The sequence below is a fragment of the Parasteatoda tepidariorum genome, chromosome 4 (genome assembly GCF_043381705.1).
Source record: "Parasteatoda tepidariorum isolate YZ-2023 chromosome 4, CAS_Ptep_4.0, whole genome shotgun sequence".
Taxonomy (NCBI): domain Eukaryota; kingdom Metazoa; phylum Arthropoda; class Arachnida; order Araneae; family Theridiidae; genus Parasteatoda; species Parasteatoda tepidariorum.
Genome location: NC_092207.1, coordinates 59,275,873 through 59,298,067, shown reverse-complemented (window position 1 = coordinate 59,298,067; position 22,195 = coordinate 59,275,873). Strand labels below are relative to the sequence as shown.

General features: G+C 28.1%; 1 protein-coding gene across 1 annotated transcript; it reads right to left on the bottom strand.

Annotated features, from left to right (window-relative positions):
- Positions 1–3,826: 3,826 nt before the first annotated feature.
- LOC107448518 (carbohydrate sulfotransferase 4-like) lies at positions 3,827–21,973 on the bottom strand. The gene is made up of 4 exons (XM_016063759.4): positions 21,787–21,973; positions 19,784–19,935; positions 12,558–12,763; positions 3,827–5,738 (listed from the first exon to the last, which is right to left on the bottom strand). Exons 2-4 carry the CDS (start codon positions 19,914–19,916, stop codon positions 4,983–4,985), a joined length of 1,095 nt encoding a protein of 364 aa, XP_015919245.2. The 5' UTR covers positions 19,917–19,935; positions 21,787–21,973; the 3' UTR covers positions 3,827–4,982.
- Between the last annotated feature and the right edge of the window lie 222 nt (positions 21,974–22,195).

Sequence of the window (22,195 nt, the reverse complement as noted above, 5' to 3'; positions counted from 1 at the left end):
CGTACACTAATACATTATATACACATGTTTTGATGATGTACATTGATATATGCGTATTTACATACATAGTATATGCGTACTTACATACATCTGTACATAAATTTTATATGCATAAATATGCTAATAAATAAAAAGAGTTCTTACGTATAATGCACGTACAAACCTACGATTACAAGTAATCGCAATGTAATCTTCTTCGTATATTTAATTACATATTTTTGTATGTAATTCTATACATAAAAGTTTTAATTTAATAAACCAAGCAAAAGTAAACTAAACAATTCATTAACATATACAATTTATGCATTGTCTTAAAAGTATTCAATTTCCTTCAATCCCTATTACAAGGTAAGTTCACTTGAAATTATGATTCATAAGCCCACTTGATTCATTTAATCATGTTGTAATCATATATGTCACTATTACTTGAATTTAAGATTACCTGTAATTGTTAGATTATGATAACTTGTAGTTAAGATTTTTTCTACTTGTAGTACGTAATCTTACGTTATGATTACAAGTAGTTACGAGGACTTACAATCCTAGGGCTTGATTTTTATTATTCTGATTGTTTGTAATTCTGATTATCTGTAATCACTTTTTATTGTGATTACAAATAATCATAACCACCTGTAATGAGAAATAATAACTACTTGTTACAGTGATTACTTGCAATCAAGATCATTGCAAATATGTGATTACTAAGCAGTAATTATCCATAATTATTTACATTTGTAATCGAATACTGTGATCGACGCTCAGCTTGCAATGAAAATAACATAATGCTTGCATTTTTCTCTGGTTATTCAAGATTTTAATCAGAAAAATTAGTCAAGACTAATAAATTTATTCATTATTCAAACATCTGCATTAATTTGCATAAAGAATCATAATTAAATTTGCATGTGAATATTCATTCAGAACTAATTTATTCTGACTAAACATAGTCATGAATAAAATTTCGTGAATGATGACCATCATTGATTTAAATGATATAAAGAAACATTATTCAAACTCAAAAATTGAGCATTTTTTTTCTACTGAATGATCCTTCATCCGATAAATAAATTGCAGTTTTGTAATCGTTATTTTTCCTTTACCCTAACTGATCTCGATAATATTTCTTCACATTTTGATAGCTCTTACAGTAACTTTATTTTTTTAAGAACTAATTTATGTACTAAGACCGTTGATTGGTGACGTAAGTACACTAAGCTGCTTTTTCATAAAACAAATTTTTTATTTTCTGTCATTTATAAGCATTTTTAAAATTTTCTTTTTAGGCCTGTACTAAGAAAAACTCAATAAAAAAATAATTAGAAAAAATTGCTTTAAGACTTGGGTGCAATATCAGAAATTTTCACTTTCCACCTAAGTAAGTTTTAGTACTATGGCCCAAAGAGTGTGAAACGCTGCTCTCTAAGTGACGTAGCGTTTCTCGTTTTAAATTGTGAGTCCAAAACCAATTAATTAAAACTAATAATCAAGAAGAGGCGAAGACCGAGAGAGTAGACCGAGAATACCTCATTTCAAGCAAAACCCTAAACCACGGACAACATAAAGGCCAACCTCTTGCACTTAATGACCAAGAACACAGACGTGTGAGTAAAATTGTCATCATTAACAGGCAAAAGCAGTGTGGGACGTGTCCGTTAAAACAGTGCGGTGAAACTTGACTATATTTAGCATACACACCCTTCATTTTGTTTAAATAAATTAAAACTAATGTAAAAATCCGTATTTCCATAAATCCGTAGTCCATTATTTTTCAATAAATTATACCTAACTAACTAACTAACTCAGTGGCGCGACAGCCCATTAAGAGGNTCTGAGTGCTCTCACTCTTTTCCTCATTGTCACGAAAGTATCTGTCCACCAGAGGTTTTTGGGTCTCAATTTACTAGTCTTCCGCTTGTAAGTTGACAAGCGGTGACAAATGGCGATGATATTGAGAAATGATAATAATTTGTTACTCTGATTACTTGTAGCCATGATCGTCGCAAGAAGTTGATTTATCTATAGTTCATTACATTTGTAATCAATAACTGTAATTTGTCATTGACTCGCAACAACAAAGAAAATGACGTAATGCTTGCATTTTTCTCTGGTTATTCAAGATTTTAATCAGAAAAATTAGTCAAGACTAATAAATTTATTCATTATTCAAACATCTGCATTAATTTGCATAATGAATCATGATTAAATTTGCATATGAATATTCATTCAGAATTAATTTATTCTGACTAAATATAGTCATTAATAAAATTTCGTGAATGATTACCATCATTTATTTAAATGAGATAAAGAAACATTATTCAAGCTCAAAAATTGAGCATTTTTTTTCTACTAATAAATCCTTCATCCGATAAATAAATTATAGTTTTGTAATCATTATTTTCTCTCTACCCTAACTGATCTCGATAATATTTCGTCCTATTTTGATAACTCTTATAGTAATTTTATTTTTTTTAAAACTAATTTATATACTAAGACCATTGATTGGTGACGTAAGTACACTAAGCTGCTTTTTTATGAAACAAAATTTCTATTTTCTGTCATTTATAAGCATTTTCAACATTTTCTTTTTAAGCCAGTACTAAGAAAAAATCAATAAAATAATAATTAAAAGAAATTGCTTTAAGATTTGAGTGCAATATCTGAAATTTTCACTTTCCACCTAAGTAAGTTTAAGTACTATGGCCCAAAGAGTGTGAAACACTGCTCTCTAAGTGATATACCGTTTCTCGCTTTAAATTGTGAGTCCAAAACCAAATAGTTAAAACTGATAATCAAGAAGAGATAAAGACCGAGAGAGTAGACCGAGAATACCTCATTTCAATCAAAACCCCAAACCATGGACAACATAGAGGCCAACCTCTTGCACTTAATAACCAAGAACACAGACGTGTGCGTAAAATTGTCATCATTAACAGACAAAAGCAGTGTGGGACGTGTCCGTTAAAACAGTGCGGTGAAACTTGGCTATATTTAGCACACACACCCTTCATTTCGTTTAAATAAATTAAAACTAACGTAAAAATCCGTTTTTCCATAAATCCGTAGTCTATTATTTTTCAGTAACTTGTTTCAATAAATTATACCTAATTACGTCAAATATATGCTCAAATACATGCTCACACACACAGACAATCAATAAATTTCACCATAAATACGTTTTCAAAGATACAATAGAAAGTTTTTCTTTTAGAATAAATGTCTCAATACTTTTCTATATAATAAAGCAGAATCAATATGATCGGTAGGAGAATCAGATCGATATTACTTTCTATAAATCATCATATTGTATAATGAAAACACTTAATGAGCAAGGCACTTAAGTATAAAACTGATATCTCTTATCAATTCAGCAGTTAAAAATCTATCTGAAAAAGCGAAATATTTGAATTCTATCGAAAATAATTCTTTTCAAAAAATAAGATAACCGTTTTTGAAAGAACTGAGTGAATAAAGTTATATTGTATACCTATTCTCATGACTGGAATAATCTGTTCCAAATCTCAAGATTCCTTCCATGGTAAACAATCAATGCAGTATATAAAAAAATCCAACTTAAGCTGTTAACTGAACTTGATCTAAAATAATAAAGGGTCTGTTTATTTGAATCAGACAGATTCTCTTGGAAAATCTAGTTTGAAAAAAATTTATTTCCCATATATATATATAATTTTAGAGAAGGGCATTCGGCATTCAAAATAATGAGTAAAGTTCTATTCATTAGTCAAGAATAAGTGAATAATTTTACTGCATAAAAGAAGAAATACACTAATTGACAACGATTGTGACAACTACAAATGAAAAGTACATAGTAATAAACTACTTTTTTATCACTTTTAAAAGTTACAAGTAACAATTTCAGATAAGAAAAAGTTATTATAATTACCAGTAATGACAACGAGAGACGATAACTGGTATATATAGTTAATAATGACCAAAATCTATTATTTTAAGCAATCAATATGTACAATTATAAGCAGTCATTTTTACCAGCATTCATAATTTAGCGATTACAAGTAATCTCTATTACGAATAATTGTAAAAATAGTTACTACATGAATACATAAATATGTTGTACATACCTTGCACACTTAACTACGCTGTATGTCTATGCATATATATATATGTACATGAACGAGCACTGTATATAAATGTTTACGTAAATAAGTAAAATAAGTTGAATGTTTAGATTCTAACATACATTGCTAATACATGGCATTACGTACTTACGTACATTTTATGAACAAGTGTACGTACAATTCATAAATGTGTAAATGCATACAAAAGTAGTACACATAATGCATGTTAGTATGCACATACAATTTATACAAGAATGTTAGTAAACGTACGTAGTGTACAGATACACATACAGAGTACGTATGTACATAATGTACGTATACACATAAAATGCTTTTGTGTGTTTGAAAAATATACGTACGTACATATACGTACGGATGTGTGTACATCCAAAACACGTATAAAAGTACAAAGATTGTGTGAACATACAATAATGTTCACACAATGTACTTACGTATGCACTATGAAGTAGCAATGTATATACGTTAGTTAGCTTATACAACGTGGATCCATATATATATTTACAGACATACATAAAAGAGTTGGGTGTTGATTACAATAATCGATTACAGGCAATTACAGCGATGTATTTAATTTCATGTAATCATGATGACTATTTTCAATGTATGTATTTACATATGCACAATATATGTGTATACAATTACAGATACACTGGGTAACATATATTGTACATATGTACTTCCATACATGCGGCATGCATTCATTGTACGCATGTACCTACATATATTTAAAAATTTGCATAATGAATAATGACTAAATTTGCATATGAATAATCATTCAGAATAAATTTATTCTGACTAAATTTAGTCATCCTTGAATGCCCATCACAGATACATAATTTTTACGGAATAATTTTTTTACGACGCCATTTATAGAAATTGTTCATAACTCCGAAGAAATTCGTTAACACAGAAAAATGTAAAAGATTTATGTAAATTAAGTTGGTTATTTGAATGATAATGCTCAAAAGTTTTGTATGAATTGTATTGATACCCTAAACTTTTAAAGGCGCTGTAGCATTTCTTTTGGATGCCTATAATATTTTCATGTGACATTTCTGGCCAAGAGGGCACGATTGTATTGTGGCTCGAGGAGATTTGCTGTTGAGATTTTAAAAGAATTTCAATTTCTTCTGGAAGTGTTTCGAAACCTAGAAAATTTGTAACACGACTTGAAGACACCCAAGAATTCGCAAAGAAATCTTCGTAGCGTACAATCATAAAGTTATTAGGTTTTTCATGGGACAGGGTGCAGGAGAGTCTCAAATCTTCATGAAACATTGAGCAAAACGCATCGGGTTCTGTGCAGTTCGCATTGAATAAACACAATTTCTTTTTGAGGTGATTGTTTTGCGAATTTAAAACGGCTATGGGATTTCTTGTTATGAAGATGATTTTCAAGTTGAGGTCAGGATATTTTCTGAATAATTCCGCTGCTTCTGTCAACTTTAAACCAACAGTTTTGATGATGATTATTTCGTGGGTTTTGCAAAATGCATCCAAAAATGCACCATTATAGCATGTACCAGATTCCAAGCACGATTTTAAATGTTTAAAATATTTTACATTTTGTTCTAGTTTCAAGTAAGCAGGATTTTCTTTCATCCACTGCAGAAATCCTTTTATCTGTAAATTAATAAAAAGAAACAGTTATTAATGTCATTATATGACAGTTTTTTTTTTCAGAATTAAAATTTTGTTTTTTTACTGCTGTCAACACATGAATCTCACCCTTCTTATTAAAATAAATATCTTATTTATTGAAAAATAATGAGCTGTTCAAAATCAGGGGAGGATTCCATACGAAGCATACGAAGTGGAATGTGCATATATTGAAACACAAATGTGGCTACTAATGTAATTAACAAAACTGGCATATTTTTTTCATAATTTTTTTTTTCAAAATGCTTTGATAGGCTCGGCATTAAAAGTCAAACAATATATACGTCATATTTTTTTTTCAAAATTGCTAAGGGTTATTATAGTTCGATTAAATCATTTTAAATTTTTAACGTTAACAAAGCCTATGCTCAATTGAAACTTATGCTGAATTGAAAGTAGGATGAATTGAATTAATGCGCAATGAAAATATGCAGAAGATCTACGATGAAGGCATGAGATATCGAAAATATTAAATTTAAAAATGAAAATAAATAAAATTGGATGTAAAAAAATACACAATAAAATTATACTTTAGGATTACAGTGTAACAGCAAGAAGTACAGTTGTGAGAAAAATTCCGTAATCAGATGGGAAAACCACGTATGCAAGTGGAAAAATCTTGGACAGATTATTTCAGTAGATTCTAAAAGAGTCTGTTTATTGGCGAGTTTTCGTCTTACGGTCAATCGAGGTGATGTGTTGTTGGGGAATGAAAGATGCTTAGATTTCAATGTGGAGGTTTGCGGAAAGTAATCATACCTTTGTGTCCGTTACTGGATGCCCTAACCACCACGAAAAAAAATTTTCTGTGCGCAAAAAAAAGATATCACCCTTAATAACTTTCGAGCTAATGATCTGATTTTCACGCACTAAGTGTCAATCAATCTTAATAGTTTCTGGGGGTGACTTCAAATATGCTAATTAATTAGAGCTAACTATTAATTAAGTTACGAAATCGGACACAAAAATTCACTTTCTTTGAAAAAAGATAATTTTTTACATATTTGGATACCCCTCAAAGCAGGAGGGAAGACAAAATTTTGAAAAGATTGGATCATAAATTGGGGGGCTAATAAGTTATATATATATTTGACGATAGTCCCAAAGAAACAGCCAAGCGAGTTACAGCCACGAATTAATATTTTAAGATAACCCATAGACTAATTCAAGTGAGGAATACCTTATTTTTCTTCCTTGCTAAGCAAACCAAATTCAAACAATCGAAAAAATTGAAATAATGTTCCGTGGTTGCTCGAAGAGGTTTATTTATTAATAGTTAGTCGAAAATATCTCGACAGTAGACAATTTTTCAGCTGATTTCCGACCACAGAATTTTTCTTTTTTTTTAAATCTCCTTTGAAGAGAAATTTCCAATCAATTTCTAAATTATTCATGGCTTAGTAAGCTTTTGGAATTTGAATACATGAACTTTTTATCTGACATTATACGTGTTTTTTACGTTGTTTTTAAGCGGATTCCATACTGAAATCAAATTTACATAACTTTTTATTACTATGTATAAATTTTAGGAATAATCATTTTTACAGTTTTGATCGAGTCTTCTAGTCAAAAAAGTTTAATGAAGCAAAAAAAAGTGTCTGAAAAAAATGTAGATTGTATAGTAATTCTAATGCACATTTACAATGCTTTATATATTTTACGATATTTCTTTTTTCCGTAACTGAAGGAATTTCAGAATATTAAGTGACATTTTAAAGGCATTGAAATATGTTATGTTTAATAATGACATAGAGAAATAATATGTTGTATATTGTATAATTCATTGCTTGAAAACTCGCTTCATTCTGCCAAATATTTAAGTCACATGGTTCTCTTTGGATAAAGATGATTTGTTAATAGCATCCTCATGTTTCGATACCTTCTGAAACTTATTTTCACAAACTCACCATAAAATGTTGCACATATTCTTTAATTACTATAAGCTATATTTATCACCAAATACCACTACTATGATTTCTTTGTTTTCTTACATATACCTAATACTATACTCATCTTTTAAACAGAGTTCGATACTGAAATGAGAGCACAAAAGCCTTAAAAAATATTCAATTTCTTTAACACAAATTATCTGGTCTGAAATTTTGAATTTTAAAGTTATCTTTAACTTCATAGTTACAATATTTATGCTACAGTTCTCTTACTTTTTCAAAGACCACATAAATCCTGTTAAAATATTAAAATACATATGTTTACTTTTACGAGCAAAAAATCCTTATCAAAATAGTGATCAAGACCCAAATGTAAAACAGTTTAATTGCTGATAAAAACTTCATTCGGTTTAAAAAATATCAAGAGGGAAATAAAACTCAACGAGTTTCGAGAGTTCAAAAATAGGCGCCCATTCTCCAGACTCGACAGGCATGAATGACTTGTGACGTTATTTTTCGGACTCTCAAAGCGTGTCTACTTTTATTATCATCTATTATTTTTTAAATCAATGAAGTTTATATCCAGCAGATTCAGTTTCTTGGGATTATTCATTTAGTAGCGCAGTATATTAGATTACTTCACGCAATATTAAAATAAGTTTTGCGTAAGATAAAGACATAGGTTTTTATATTGAAAAAAAATATTGCCTAGTCGCAACTTTCTGAAAAAGCAATGCAGTACAATTTTTTATTGCTAGCCTTAATAACATTTCTTAAGGATACAAAAAATTTTGTTTACAATTGAAATTTCAAAAGTCGAAAGTGAAAATGGAATATTCCCTAGTACCAGGAATCAAAATTAAATAGCTGCAAGGAAAGCTATTTCAAACAAGTTAAAGTCCTTCTCGAATTTGTTTGAAATTGTATTTTTTATTTATTGATTCCGAAGTTTATTCCAAATATATTTTAGGGTATATTTTAGGCGTACTTCGATCGAGTTTATTTTAATACTCTTATTTGCTTATAATTACTAAAAAATTTGATTAAAATAAACTATTCAAGCTGCACTTAAGGAATTTACAGTATAATAGTAAACGGGGCTTCCATGGAAATCCGCTATCATTAAATTAATGGACTAACCATCCGCTATCATTAAATTAATGGAATGAGCTTAGATGAATAATAATAGTTGAAATATTTCTCATTTTAGCTTTCAAGCAATAATATGTTTCATCCAAATAGATTTCAATTCTGTAAATAAAAAAATTAATGAGTAAGCTCCTTGGAGAAATATCATTCTCATCCTCTTATGACAAAATGCAGAAAAAATATTAGTATTCACAGTTTCTGTAAAAAGTATGTGAAGCCTCTTGATGCATATTTATTTATTTATTTTTTATTAAAACAAGTACAAAAATCACGTATTTTTCATTACATTTTCAAATCAGATGAGGATTCTAAAATTGGCTCGGCTTCGGAATCTTTTTACACATTTCAAGTTTTAGTATTTGCTTTTTAACAAAATAAGATATTTTTCTAATAACAAATTATGCTATAATAATACCTTGGGAATTATGCTAAAAGTTTAAAATAATTTTATCGAAAATGAATTTTTTCAACATCTTTTGTTAAGAGAGCAGCTTTCTTAAACTTAATGGTGAAATATATAACTTCAAACGTCAAAATAAAATTGCGGTTCAAATTTGTTTATTTAAAAACAAAGCAGGCAGTTGATGTTGTTTGAGTTGCACTAATATGTATTTACTTTTCACAAAGCAAACAAATAAGAAACAGTAAAGTAAATAACTAAATAATTTGGTTGTTCAATTTTAGTAAAAAGGGTGCACTTATTTACTACGATAAGTCCGTTTTGAACTGAGCAACTTCAACATAGAAAATGTTTCCAAATTCTTATCAGCAAAATGGCTATAGTTATGAGACTAAAAAAACTTAACAATTAATTAAAACGAGAGTTAATTTAAAAATAAACTTTAAATACCACTAAAAGCTAAGCAAAATAATTAATTATTACCGGAAAAAATCTACTTGGTAACGTAAAGAAAGAGTAAAAAATTTAATAAAATAATTCGTTGAATAGTTCTGTGGAACACACGTATCCAGGTAATTAAAAATTTAATTTCAAAATTAAGATGTTAGGACGACATATAAGAGAATGAGATATTTCAGGGCGCTTAAACATTCTGGCTGCGTATTCCACAGTTCTTTATGTTCGGTATCTTTATACTCCTTGCAGTGACTTATAAAATCCTTTTAGATAATCTATAAAGTGACAGCACTAAAAAAAGACAATCAATAAATTATCTTTATTTTTCGAAAAAAATAAAATTGCTCAGTAAATAGTCAGCCGTTTTGCATTAAATAATTTTAAATAACATAATGTTTGTAATTTCGTAACAAGATTTAATTCTCTGCTAGCAGGCAAGAAATCCAAGTTTTCTTTTAATGAAAACTTGACAGTAATTTAAAAAAGGAATTTAAAGAAAACTTGAAGTATTAAATAATTGATTAGTATATCAATAAAAAATAATATACTTAGAAGAGTATAGAATTAGAATTTGAGAAATGTTAGAATTTAATAAAATAGTTTTTTAAAATAGTTCTGCAAAACATGCGCGTACAGGTAATTAGAAAAGAAATTAAGATTAAGATTATAGATAAGTAGATCGTTGGGAAATTTTAAGATGCTCAAAAAATGTTGACTACGTATTCGAAATAATTTATAATATGTATATTGAGAAAATTGATAAATATATTTTTCGAAATCTATGCATACGTATGTATGCTATTGAAATTGTATCAATTATTGAAAAAAACAAACTAAAAAATAAAATATAATCACCTTAAATAATATCATAATCTGATGTATACTCACATCCTATCAGAAACATGCTTTTATAAAACTTGACATTCCTTGAATAGAATGTTTTATTAATTTCTTTACAAAGTTACGAATAAATTTTTAGATGAAGGAAACATCGTATTTTATAATTTTAAAAAAGGATTAGCAATCGGTTATTAGCAACAAAAAAATTATTAAGGAAATTTTACGCTACGCTGGCGTAAGTCAAGTTCCTCGTAAGTTAACCAAATTTAAATATTAATCGCCCCATTGAAATATTTCTTCATTGTTGAAAAATTATATTTAAAAAAATATTTTATTTTATTTTTTTCTCGGCTTCTACTTATAAAAACAGTTGAAATTTTAGATTTTTCAATAGAAAAATATGTAGATTAATGTGACATAAAAAAATTTATACCTCATAATTCAAAATGTTTTCATCCTCAATTAAATTAAATAGTAATAAATAATAAATAGTTAATAAAAATTATTTTTGTATAAAATTATCTTTTAGGTAAACGGTTTGAATGAGTGGGTGCATTTTTTTAATTCTTTAATTAGTTTTAAAAATATGACTAAAAACGCAAAATGTGAAATTAACATTAAGAGTTCCGAACTCTGGATCGCTCTCCTGACAAAACTATGGGGACCTTATTTCTCAGATTGCGGTTACCTCCTATTTTTTTATTCCAAATATGTAAAATCTATGTTTATTCAGAGAAAGTGCGTTTCTGGGTCTTATTTCGCAACTTAATTAATAGTTAGCACTAAATAATTAGCATATTTGAGGTCACTCCTAAAAACCATTAAGTTTAACACTTATTACTTGAAAATACGATTGTTAGAACGAAATTTATTCTGGGTGCGCACTGTACACACAATCAAGATGGGTTAGAAAGGTTTAACGACTCTTTCATTCAATTCACTTGAATGAAGTAGGCACGGTAAAGTTGAACAAAAACTTCTTTACACGAAATGTATCTTCAAATAGCATCTGCAAAAAATTACTTTCGTGGGGGATAAACAATATCTATCAATCCCGCTTGTTTCTGCTTTGATATTTAACTTTTACGCATTTGAAATAGAAAAATCTGTATTAACAAGAAAAAATCGGAATTAATGATTGCAAGTCTTATCTGTTTACAGAAAAAAATGCGTCTTTAAGCAGATTAACAGAAATTCCACTTTCTTTCAAATAGCACTTTCTTTGCAGAGTTTGAGATAAAATTGAAAGAAAAAAAGTGAGTCTTTATAACCTTCATTTTTTTGTATATATTTCATTCGTATGTGTTTTATCTACCTTCAAATATTTTCAATCCATTTCAATAGATTATGAAAGAAGCGTTTTAGATTCAATGACTCTTAAAATGATTAATACTAATGGATATAATGTCTCAATTTTCATAATCAGGCTGCATAATCAGACTGCACCAGACTCCATATAATCAGACTCCATTTAAACTAAAATGTATTTCAAAGTGTACTTTAAGGAGATATAAGTACAATATTGTAATACATGAACGTTATTTTTTTATCTGAATATAGCAACTTAATGTATAGTCAAATTAAATAATAATTTCACAATTTATACTTTAAATGTAGTCATAAATTCTTTAAACTTCGTTTCAAGTGTTAATTCCTTAAACTAGCACTTGAAAATATTCACTTGGGTTGTTTCTAAATGTCATATTTGTTCCCAAAGCTTCACTCATTGGGTTAATATATAGCCTGAAAGGAGAAGCTCATTAAAAAGAGGAAAAAAATAGCGAGTCTAAATAGCCAGTTTTAATTCAAAAATTTCTTAGTGCAAACTCTAGTTTAAATGGCAAACGATTAACGCATTAATGATATATTAATAAACAGCCAGTTTTAATTCAAAAATTTCTTATAGTGCAAACTCTAGTTCAAATATCAAACGATTAACGCATTAATGATACATTAATGTGTCACATTCTTCTCTTTTTTCCATTAGCATGTTTCGACATACTGCACAAATAGTATGCGCCACACAAAATTTTGAAAGCATCAACTTACTGAAGACTGTTGACACTTAAAGATTTTATATATAGCTTCATGGAGTTCTTCTTTATTTTGATTTGAAAACTGTTCCGGTTCAAACTGATAATAGGTGTTTGGTAAGTGGTGTAGCATTTCAACTATAAATGAAGATTCCACATACGACACAAGTAGCACATGCAATCGATTAACATCACTCACTTCGAACATAGAATAATGATAAACTGAAAGAAAAATCAAAAGTGTCAATCAAATCAAAAGACTAATATTCCATTTTAAAACACTGTCTTTGATAAATTATTTTGATTTATGAAACATAGCACATTAGGAGTCATGTAACGCAGTATGAAATGACAAACCGCTCTATTGATAATTTTGAAGATTTAACTATTACAACCATAAATTACCCAAATAAATGCGTCATGATACAGAGAAAAAAAGCTTAAAACTTTATTTTAAACTTACTTTGAAAATGCTTTAAAAATAGTTTTGATTTCAACAATAATAATTCTGAATTAGTCTATGAAGAACTAAGTCTTCAAAAACTAACTTTAAGTGAGTAACATAATCAACATTTCTCTTTTTAATACTGTACATTTATTTCCTGATTCACGTTATACGCAGTAAATTTAAGCACTTCCCCACAATAATTGAAAAGACTCTTTCACTTTGAAATATATATATTTTTTTTTTAATTTCGCACGAAATACTCAAAGAATAATTTTTTAACTTTAAAGATTAAGCCGTTTCTTATACAAACCAATAAAGTTTAAAGACTTCAGAGGTTTAAGGGATCAGCAAAAAATTATGAAGAAAAAACAAGTGTTTTTTAAAACACTTTATGACAGAAAATATAGAAATAAACTTATAATTTGTATCATTACTTTGATTAAAATATGTAGGCGTTGCATAAAATTTGTAAGCCTAGCTTAAATATTTGCGGAGTTACGGATATTTTAAAAAAATGTCTTACGTTGTTCTACCAATAAAATTAGAAATGCTTAATAAAATTAGAAAAGAAAGATTTGCATTAGATTAATTTTTAATTAATTTAATAAATATCATTTTGAAATTTGAAAAAAAATCGCTTAAAATTTTGCAAGATATGAGCATATAAAAAAGTTATTTTATGCTGCGTATGTGCAAGAAATATTTAAAAAATCTTTCTCTTAACATAGCTTTGAATTGTATTTGTGTATTTGGTAACTTATGAGAAGAATCAGATTTAAATACCTTGAAATTTTAAAAAGTTTCACGCATTTTTCTAAATTTTGTAATAAGAGTGGTAAGTGGTTGTTAATTCCTTACAAATGATATTTTCGTTACAAAGTAAACATTGCTCCATTTTTAAAAAAAAAAATTCTAAAATATTTCTACGATAAGTAAGAAAGCAAAACAAAAAAAAATATTTTAGAACAAAAAATTTTTTTATAAAAATGCCCCTATTTTCGTGAATAATTAAGCTTGGTTTACGAAATTTTACAATAAAATCGCTTTAAAAAAATTGCTGAGAGAAAAAAGAGTAAAAAAACTTCATCGGAACGACGCAACAATCAGCTTGAAAATGGACAGAAAAAGAAAAACTCACTAATTTTCTCCATGCAGCGAAAAAAGTTCTATAAAAAAACAATCGGAGAAATTAAATCCTTCCTTCACATAAAAAAATCCAGAAAATTATTTTACATCGAGAAAAGTAAAATTAGATCTTCATGAAATAAATATTTTAAATAAATCACATCTTTTCGCATTTGAAATTGTGTATCGTACAACAATTAAGTAATGACAGTAAGACCTCTTGAGACAAATTTATAAAATGCAGCTGGAAAAAAAGTAAAGCATCGCAGCAAAATGAATATTCTGTCCTTGAAAACAATACATCTCATACTAATTGACTGTAGAGAAAACGAAACTTGGATTTCGTCTCTTTACAAAGAAGCATTGGAGATATTTTGAAATCACCAATTTAAAAAAAAAATGTAAAATTATCAGAAATAAACGCGACAAAATAGTTTTCCTCTCAACCCGGATGCATTCTCTTCAAAAAAAAATTCTACAATATGACAATTTCCATACTGAATAACAATAATCAAATATATTTTTCTTTTAATTTTATTTCTTTAGATTTTTCAGCAGAATTCGGAACAATGGTAAGTTTATTACATTACATAATTCTTGGAAATATTGCTCCAAAAAATTTTCTTAAATCAGAAAATTTTTGAAATAAATTATTCCTTTCTTTCTCTTTTTACATAATAATGCTTAAATCTACTATAACTATAAATAATTCAAATGTCATTAAAAGACATAAAAGCTGTAGCTAAGTCAATAAAAACAACTCATGTAATTAAAGTTAAATTGTTGGATAAATTTTTTTTTCAAAATAATAAAGCGCGTTTAAATAGAACAAAAAATTTTAATTTTTCAGAATCTTTCAGGAAATTCCAGATCATAACTGCAATGAATTAAGTAAAAAAAGTAATTGAAAATTTTAAATTGTTTGAATTAATTTAAGTTTCTGATTTATTAAATATTTTAATTGTGGTCAGATAGAAGACCTTGTTAAAAATTATCACGTGTTTAACGAGTTTTGATATTCTTCGGAATTCGTCAGCTGAAGATGATATATCGGAAGGAGAAATTTTTAATGACGTAAGCACTGGAAAGGAAAATAGAGCAGTTAATAGGGATCAACAAACAGATAATATTACTGTTAAAACAATAAATTCTATAATAAATATTGTTAGACAATAGATTAAAAACTGTCAATGTACCAGAGCAAAATGTAAATGAACCTAAATTACTGCTTATCTTCAGATATCAAAACTATCACTTCTCTTTTTAAGCAGGAAAAACACGAAAATATAGCTAACTGGACTGAATAATTTGAAAATATATCTAAAGCGTTTAATTTTTTTTGTCCTTGATTCAAAAGTTTATATATGCTAAAAGGTTTTTAAGGGGGAACGATTTATTACTTCTTCGTACCCAATCCCATGTTGATTCATGTTCAAAATTAAAAGATGCCTTGATCAATGAATATCAAACAATATTGTACAATACTGCTGATATTCATGAGATGTTGCAGAGTCAAAAGAATATGTATGCAAGAATCCGTGCAAGATTAGTTTTTTAAAAAATAAAACAAATTTCATGTTTTAGTTACATAGACAATATAGATGAGCAAGCATTGATGACCTTCAGGATACATTACATAACGAAACGATTTTATATGACTCTGCAGATGTAAGTAATTTGAAACACAAATTACGCGACTACGAATAACTTTGGTGGCATGGAGACAAAAGCATAACACAAATTAATCGCGTTCCCTACTACACGCCCAAATTAGACAGACAAGAACCAGAATTGCGTCGCTACAATTGTCACCTAATTTGGCTATAAATCTTCTCAGTGTACAGAAATCAAGAGAGGACGACTGATATTCATCAACTGAATATATTCGTTGACTGAAGAGGACGACCCAAAACTCAAACTCTCAACCAATCATGCGATGCAAGATTTGCCATCAAAACCATTCAAATTCTACGCATTGATATGGATATTGAATGAATATGAATGAGGACAATCCTATACGAATCAATTTTGTAAACCAAGTTGTTTACCAGAAGTACAGAAAACTGATCACTTTCCATCCTGTCAAATATAGTAACTTGACATTGAACTCGTCATCTGAAAATCCAGTACAATTAAGTGCTAATCAAAATAAACAAAAAAATTATGTGAAAGGAATAGGGAATATTGAAAAGACAATTTCGAAAATGAAAAAAGCAAAAAAAGTACTCAGAAATAAAAGTTGCACAAAAACATGTATAACTGGAAAAGAAAAAAAGGATGATCTAGAGTGTTTTTGAGATAAATTATGATAATTAGTGTGCACAGTGTCAGATTGACGTCAACAAAACACCGAAATCAATGAAAAGTGAAAAAAATTCTTATTTACTCGGAATTCTGATCGAGTATGAGGAATTATTTGCTAAGAAGAAATATGATGTAGGTACAATTCGAATAGAACGGGTGAGGTTAACGTAGGATTGGTCGATGTCTTTAAGGCCATATAAAACATTTTCAAAAAAAACATAGAAAGACATAGGAAGTCAATTTCAGGATTTAATGAAATATAATATAAGAAAGGAAAGTTCTTCCCCATAGTCTGCCTCCGTAACTCTTGAATTTAAAAAGAAAAAGAAGTTAAAAACTCGTCCATGGGTAGATTTTAGAAAATTAAAACAAATGCTAAAAATTAAAACAGTGCAATCGGAATCGTTACATGCCATCGAATCTTTGATTGATAAATTAGTTCGAAGCTCTAGTTATTCTTGTATCGACTTCATGGGCATTTAAAAATCCACAGAGAAGGCAAAGAAAAACTAGCATTTGCAACAAACTTTACAGCAGGAATTCAATACTATTCAAAATAAATAAATCTTTACAAAATCTCCGTTTTCTTTCAATTTTAATAGGTTCAAGACACTTGACATACTTTGTTACTACATTAAGCGATTTTCTCCAATAACACATGAAATTTTGACATTTACCGTTATATTAAAAAAAAAAAACACTTAATTCATTTACAGAAATTGTCTACTCACATGCCTCTTCGCAATGTTAGCAGTGATTTTCTTTCTAATTTTAATAAATAATTTTCTATTTGCTGTAAACATCACTGTTTTTTAATTAATAGCAGCAGAACAAACATGTTTTCACAATGTGAAGTTTCCACCTAATTTTGTGAACTATGATGAAAATTTATTTTTTTAGAACGCTTCCACAAGGGTATTTTCAGAATATTATAACTTTTAACCATAACATTAATCCTCCATTAAAATGAATGAGAGAAAATTGGTGTGATGAGCCAAATCGATTTTATTGTGAGGAGGAAAAAAGATTATGCTACCTCAAATATACTTTTATTGGTCTCTAGACTGATGTATTGATGATTTTTTGATGATACTGTTCAGTTAAATTAGTGGAATGAACAACGCGTATTTTCCGGTAGAGGGAAAACTAATGGTATAAATATTAAAAAAGATATTACTGAAGAGGTCAAGTATTTTTTTTTCTGTCTGGAGATCTCAGAGGGCGTGACTTGGTTCATAACTCTTCAAATCATTTCATTTTAACAGAAATTATAAGAAACTAATATACAAAATTTGTTTTCGAGTATATCTGGGTGAAATATTTGCTCTACTATCAGTCAACTTAATGATGTCGGCTTGATTTATAAGACAGCCAGTATTTTTGTTCTTTCATAATATGATAAATTACGCTAACAGATAGAGATACCCGATTTCGATACACAAATAATTTTTTCTTACAGTTTTTTGGGGTACTAATTTTTGGTAACCCTGGCACTAATCCGCCAACTCTAGTTGCTTTTATTATTGACGACATCTTAGGTCTATTTCCACTTGGAAAGGCAAAGTCGAAAACTATCATCATTGCACGGCATTTGCTTTAAAAAATACACAAGATATTAATTTTTATGCGGAAAATGTGCTTAAACTGATGCTTCACTTTAGAGAACGGTGTACAGCTTCAGAAGCAAATGGAAAGTTGTTTTCTTATTTCTCTATTTAAACCACAATGCCGTTCAATTTTTTTGCGTGTTTAAACCGGCATTGAGATCAGCAAAATTAATCCCGTAGTTGATTTTGAAATGCTGCAAACTTTCTTCAACCACTTTAGCGGTGTAGTAATCATACGTAACACTTCCCGGAATCAGATAAACCATGGATTTTTTATCGTGTTTGAGAGAGCTGATAGAGAACGGAAAGTCTTAGAGAATTGGAAATTCTTCCTTATCCTCCATCCAGCTGATAGACCTAGCCTCAGCCCTAAGTTATCTCTTTGATTTGAACAACTTTTTTTAAAGGAAACAATTTTATTCTGTCAGTGATCAAAACCTGGCCTTCCAGGAATTCATTGATTATCACCCGCTAGGGTTTGAACCGCCGCCGTGAGTGACCTATCGCTTAACAGTGTTTATTTCGTCTACAAAAATTTAAAAAAAGCTACAATTTAACTGCTTTACACTTGAGATAAAGCTATAAATTTCAATTTTACCATTTTGGTAAAGATCTATCTGTGCTTTAGAACAGATAAATAATTAAAATATTTTAAAAATTAAACTTTGTGGAAGTTTGCGAGATTTTCCCACCTTTATAAGAATTATGAAAATTAAGAACCATTTTCCAATTTTTGAGCAGTTTTATGAGCCCGATATTATTTTTTACTAATGCAGCGCATCTGTAACATTTAAATGTTAACAAATTAGACTTATCATTCTCACGAATCTGTGACTTTTCTTCCTACTGACGTTCTGCGCCATTCTCAGAATTAGCATGTAAGGCTTCGACTAAACTTGACTTGACAATAATAAATAACTATTGCAAACTCATAGCAGTAAATAAAATAGCATGTTATTTTGGAAAAAAAAATTTCTGTGAGGGCAGAACCTTTGAAAAACAGCTTTAAATGGAAAAAGGGTGGTATTTGGAAGGATGTTTTGATGAATAAAATAATTCCTTATGTTTGTAAGTTATAGAATAATTTGGCCTTTTTTAAAAAATGTATATAAATTTAATCCTTGACAGCCTGATGTTATACTAACAGTTATGAAAAAATTTTAATTATTGTTACAAATACTTGATAATTCCAACAATTATAAAGATGTTTTGATTGAAAAGCATTTTGTCTTACAACTAGGAACATCGAAACCAGATTTTTAGCGATGAGCTGACACAATGACTAGGACGTTCGTAGGATCCATTCAATGTACCATGTGTGAACCATGTATTCATTACTAAATTAAAATATGTGTAACATAAAAATTCTATAAACATCCTTTATAATATAAATCTTGTTGTTAAATAGGAGGTGTTTCTAGGAGGTAAATGAAATGAAAATATAGAATTTTATGGAAGAGGGACAACAGCATCAATCAGTTTTATACAAATCTATAATTACTTATCCAGGTATAGCATAAATGAGGATGAACTAAAATATTCCAAGTCAATGCAGAAATTTGATGTTAATTATTTGTGGAGAAGATGTCAAGTAAATTACAAATATAATACTAAAGTAATTTTTTTTAAAAAAAAAGAAAGAGAAAGGCTGTAATTAATTGATTAAATAACCAACCGACTGAAGGCTAAACACATAAATGAGAAAACTCAAATAAAAAATATATGTTTATGGCTTATTTTTACGATTAAAAATCTTACCATTTAATTTCTTTCTTCTGACATAAAGTAGTAAAAGTACAATGACAGAAAATAAAATAGTATAAAATGTGAACCGCCGCGAACAATGACGATTTAATCTCCATTTTGTAATACAACGAAAGAGACGAGTCATCTTATTTTCTTCAGACTTTCTAAAATAGAACAATAAAATATTTCTTAAATATACAATTTACTAATTAATTTTTAAATTGAAAAAAATTGAAATATTGTTTGAAATAATTATTGAAACGGCCTTTTTTAATAGACGAGCAATTTAACAAAAATTTTAAACTAGTGTTAAAATTTAAATGTTTAAACATAATGAATACTATACATCATTTTGTAGCAAGTTTAATCGCTCCTACAGTTAAAATATAAATTGTTCTTTAAACAAAATTTCATAACAGATACATAGTGACTTTCATCAATCTTTTGATATCTTGGTATGCAATAATTGCCCTTTTTCCCTTAACAGATTTTAATTTTAAAAAAATTAAAACTTTAATTAAAAAGTTTCATACAACAAAATACAAATTTCGATTTTTTTTTTTTAAAGTTCTGAAGTGAATTACAAATTTGTTGTAATTACTGTTATTCCATGTCATTTTGGAACTTAAATGCTGATACCTCACTAATTTTTCAGCAGATATAACGCAATTTCATTTAAAATTTATATTAATTTCAGTACTGAATTAATATTACGTTTCATGTTCCCCCTGCCTCCACTCACCTTAGAGCATGACATAAAACCTATTTATTTATTTAAAATTACTTCTCAATTTAGTATTTTTACTAATCGTATGGTAATGAGAACTATAATTTTGAAAATCAAAATGTATGGTAAACTGTAACCTTAATGAAGGGAATTTTAATAAGTGAGAAGTTCTTAAAAATTAAGAGCATGACACAAATCTAAAATTTTAGCTCTGACAAATATTAAGTTTGAATTTATTTCACAATTAAAAGGGCAGCAAAAAATTATAGTTTTATCTGGTAACAGGAATAAACATAAATTATTTTAAAAGTATTCTATATTTATACTTCAAAAGAAATTCTATCCAAATTAGTCAATTTTAAATATAATATGTGTCGTGTTAACTAAGTTAAGTAACTGCAAAAAAAAATTTTTACGGGGATCAAGATGTTTGAAAATATAGATAAGAGTATAAACTTTAAAAAGGTCTGTTACGTGTCTTGACAAATAACACAAATAAATGAGTTATATTTTACTGTATGGAAGATATTTAAAAAAAAGCAATTTAGTGCGATAAAAAGCAACCACAATGTAGCGTGCGAAAGCTCTCTTTTTTTAACGGGAAAGAAATATACTTATTTATCCATCCTTAAAGTAGTTTTTAAAGTATTTTCTTACGTTTTGTATGAAATATTTTTGCAACAAAATGCCAATTTTCTTACAACTGAAATAAAGGATTATCCAAATCATGTCACGTACGCAACGCTAATAGTTCACTCCCAATATATTTTTTTATTAATCGATTAGGATTATCTATGTCCTGAAATTTAAAGAAAAATATTATTATCATACGTATTTAAGTTAAATAAAAAAGTATATTGCTTTAGTGCACATAATATTAATATCAATAGATTTCAGACATTAATATTATTGTTTCGACTTTTTGAGAAGACCTAAGTTTTATCGCAATTTCGTTTTGAAAATATTTCATTTTCTAACTACAATTTATTAAAACAACTTATGACTAATCTTAGGAACTTAAATATTTTTATATAAACATGATATTTTAAGATGAACCATGAGCAGTCTTTTTTATTAAACTTAAAAAAACGCTCTCTTACACAAAAAAATATAAAGAAATTGCAAAAAATACTAGAAAACAAATTTAAATAAACTTGGATCGTTTTCTACGTCTCATAAATTTCGTCTGAGTGTATTACTCTTTAAATTCACATACAAGCTTGATGTTGAAGGTTTAATTACAAAATATTTAAACATAATAATTCATTATTTCTAAGGTAATACTCACTCTAAAACTTGTATCTAGAAGATTCAATGTCAGAAAGTTGAGAACGTTGAAAGTTTTATTTAAATAAATTTACGAGTTTGACATATTATTCACATATTTAAAATTTTATTACGGAACAAAAATATTAGATGAAAATCGCTTTAATAATGGCGCCTCAATAATTTACTTACTCTCCGCGATAAATTCCATAGTCATAGTGATGATACTACATTTTTAAATGATAAATTAAAAGTATTCTATTGTTGTTTTTTGCTATATCATGCATATGTACTATTCAGATTTAAAAGTAAGAAATTTATTATTCTTGCATTTGTTTTGGTTCTAAAAATGTCTACGAGGAAGAAATGCATTAAACAGTTTTTTTAAAGGATTTATTAATCTAACAAATGAAGTACGTTTTGAATATTTT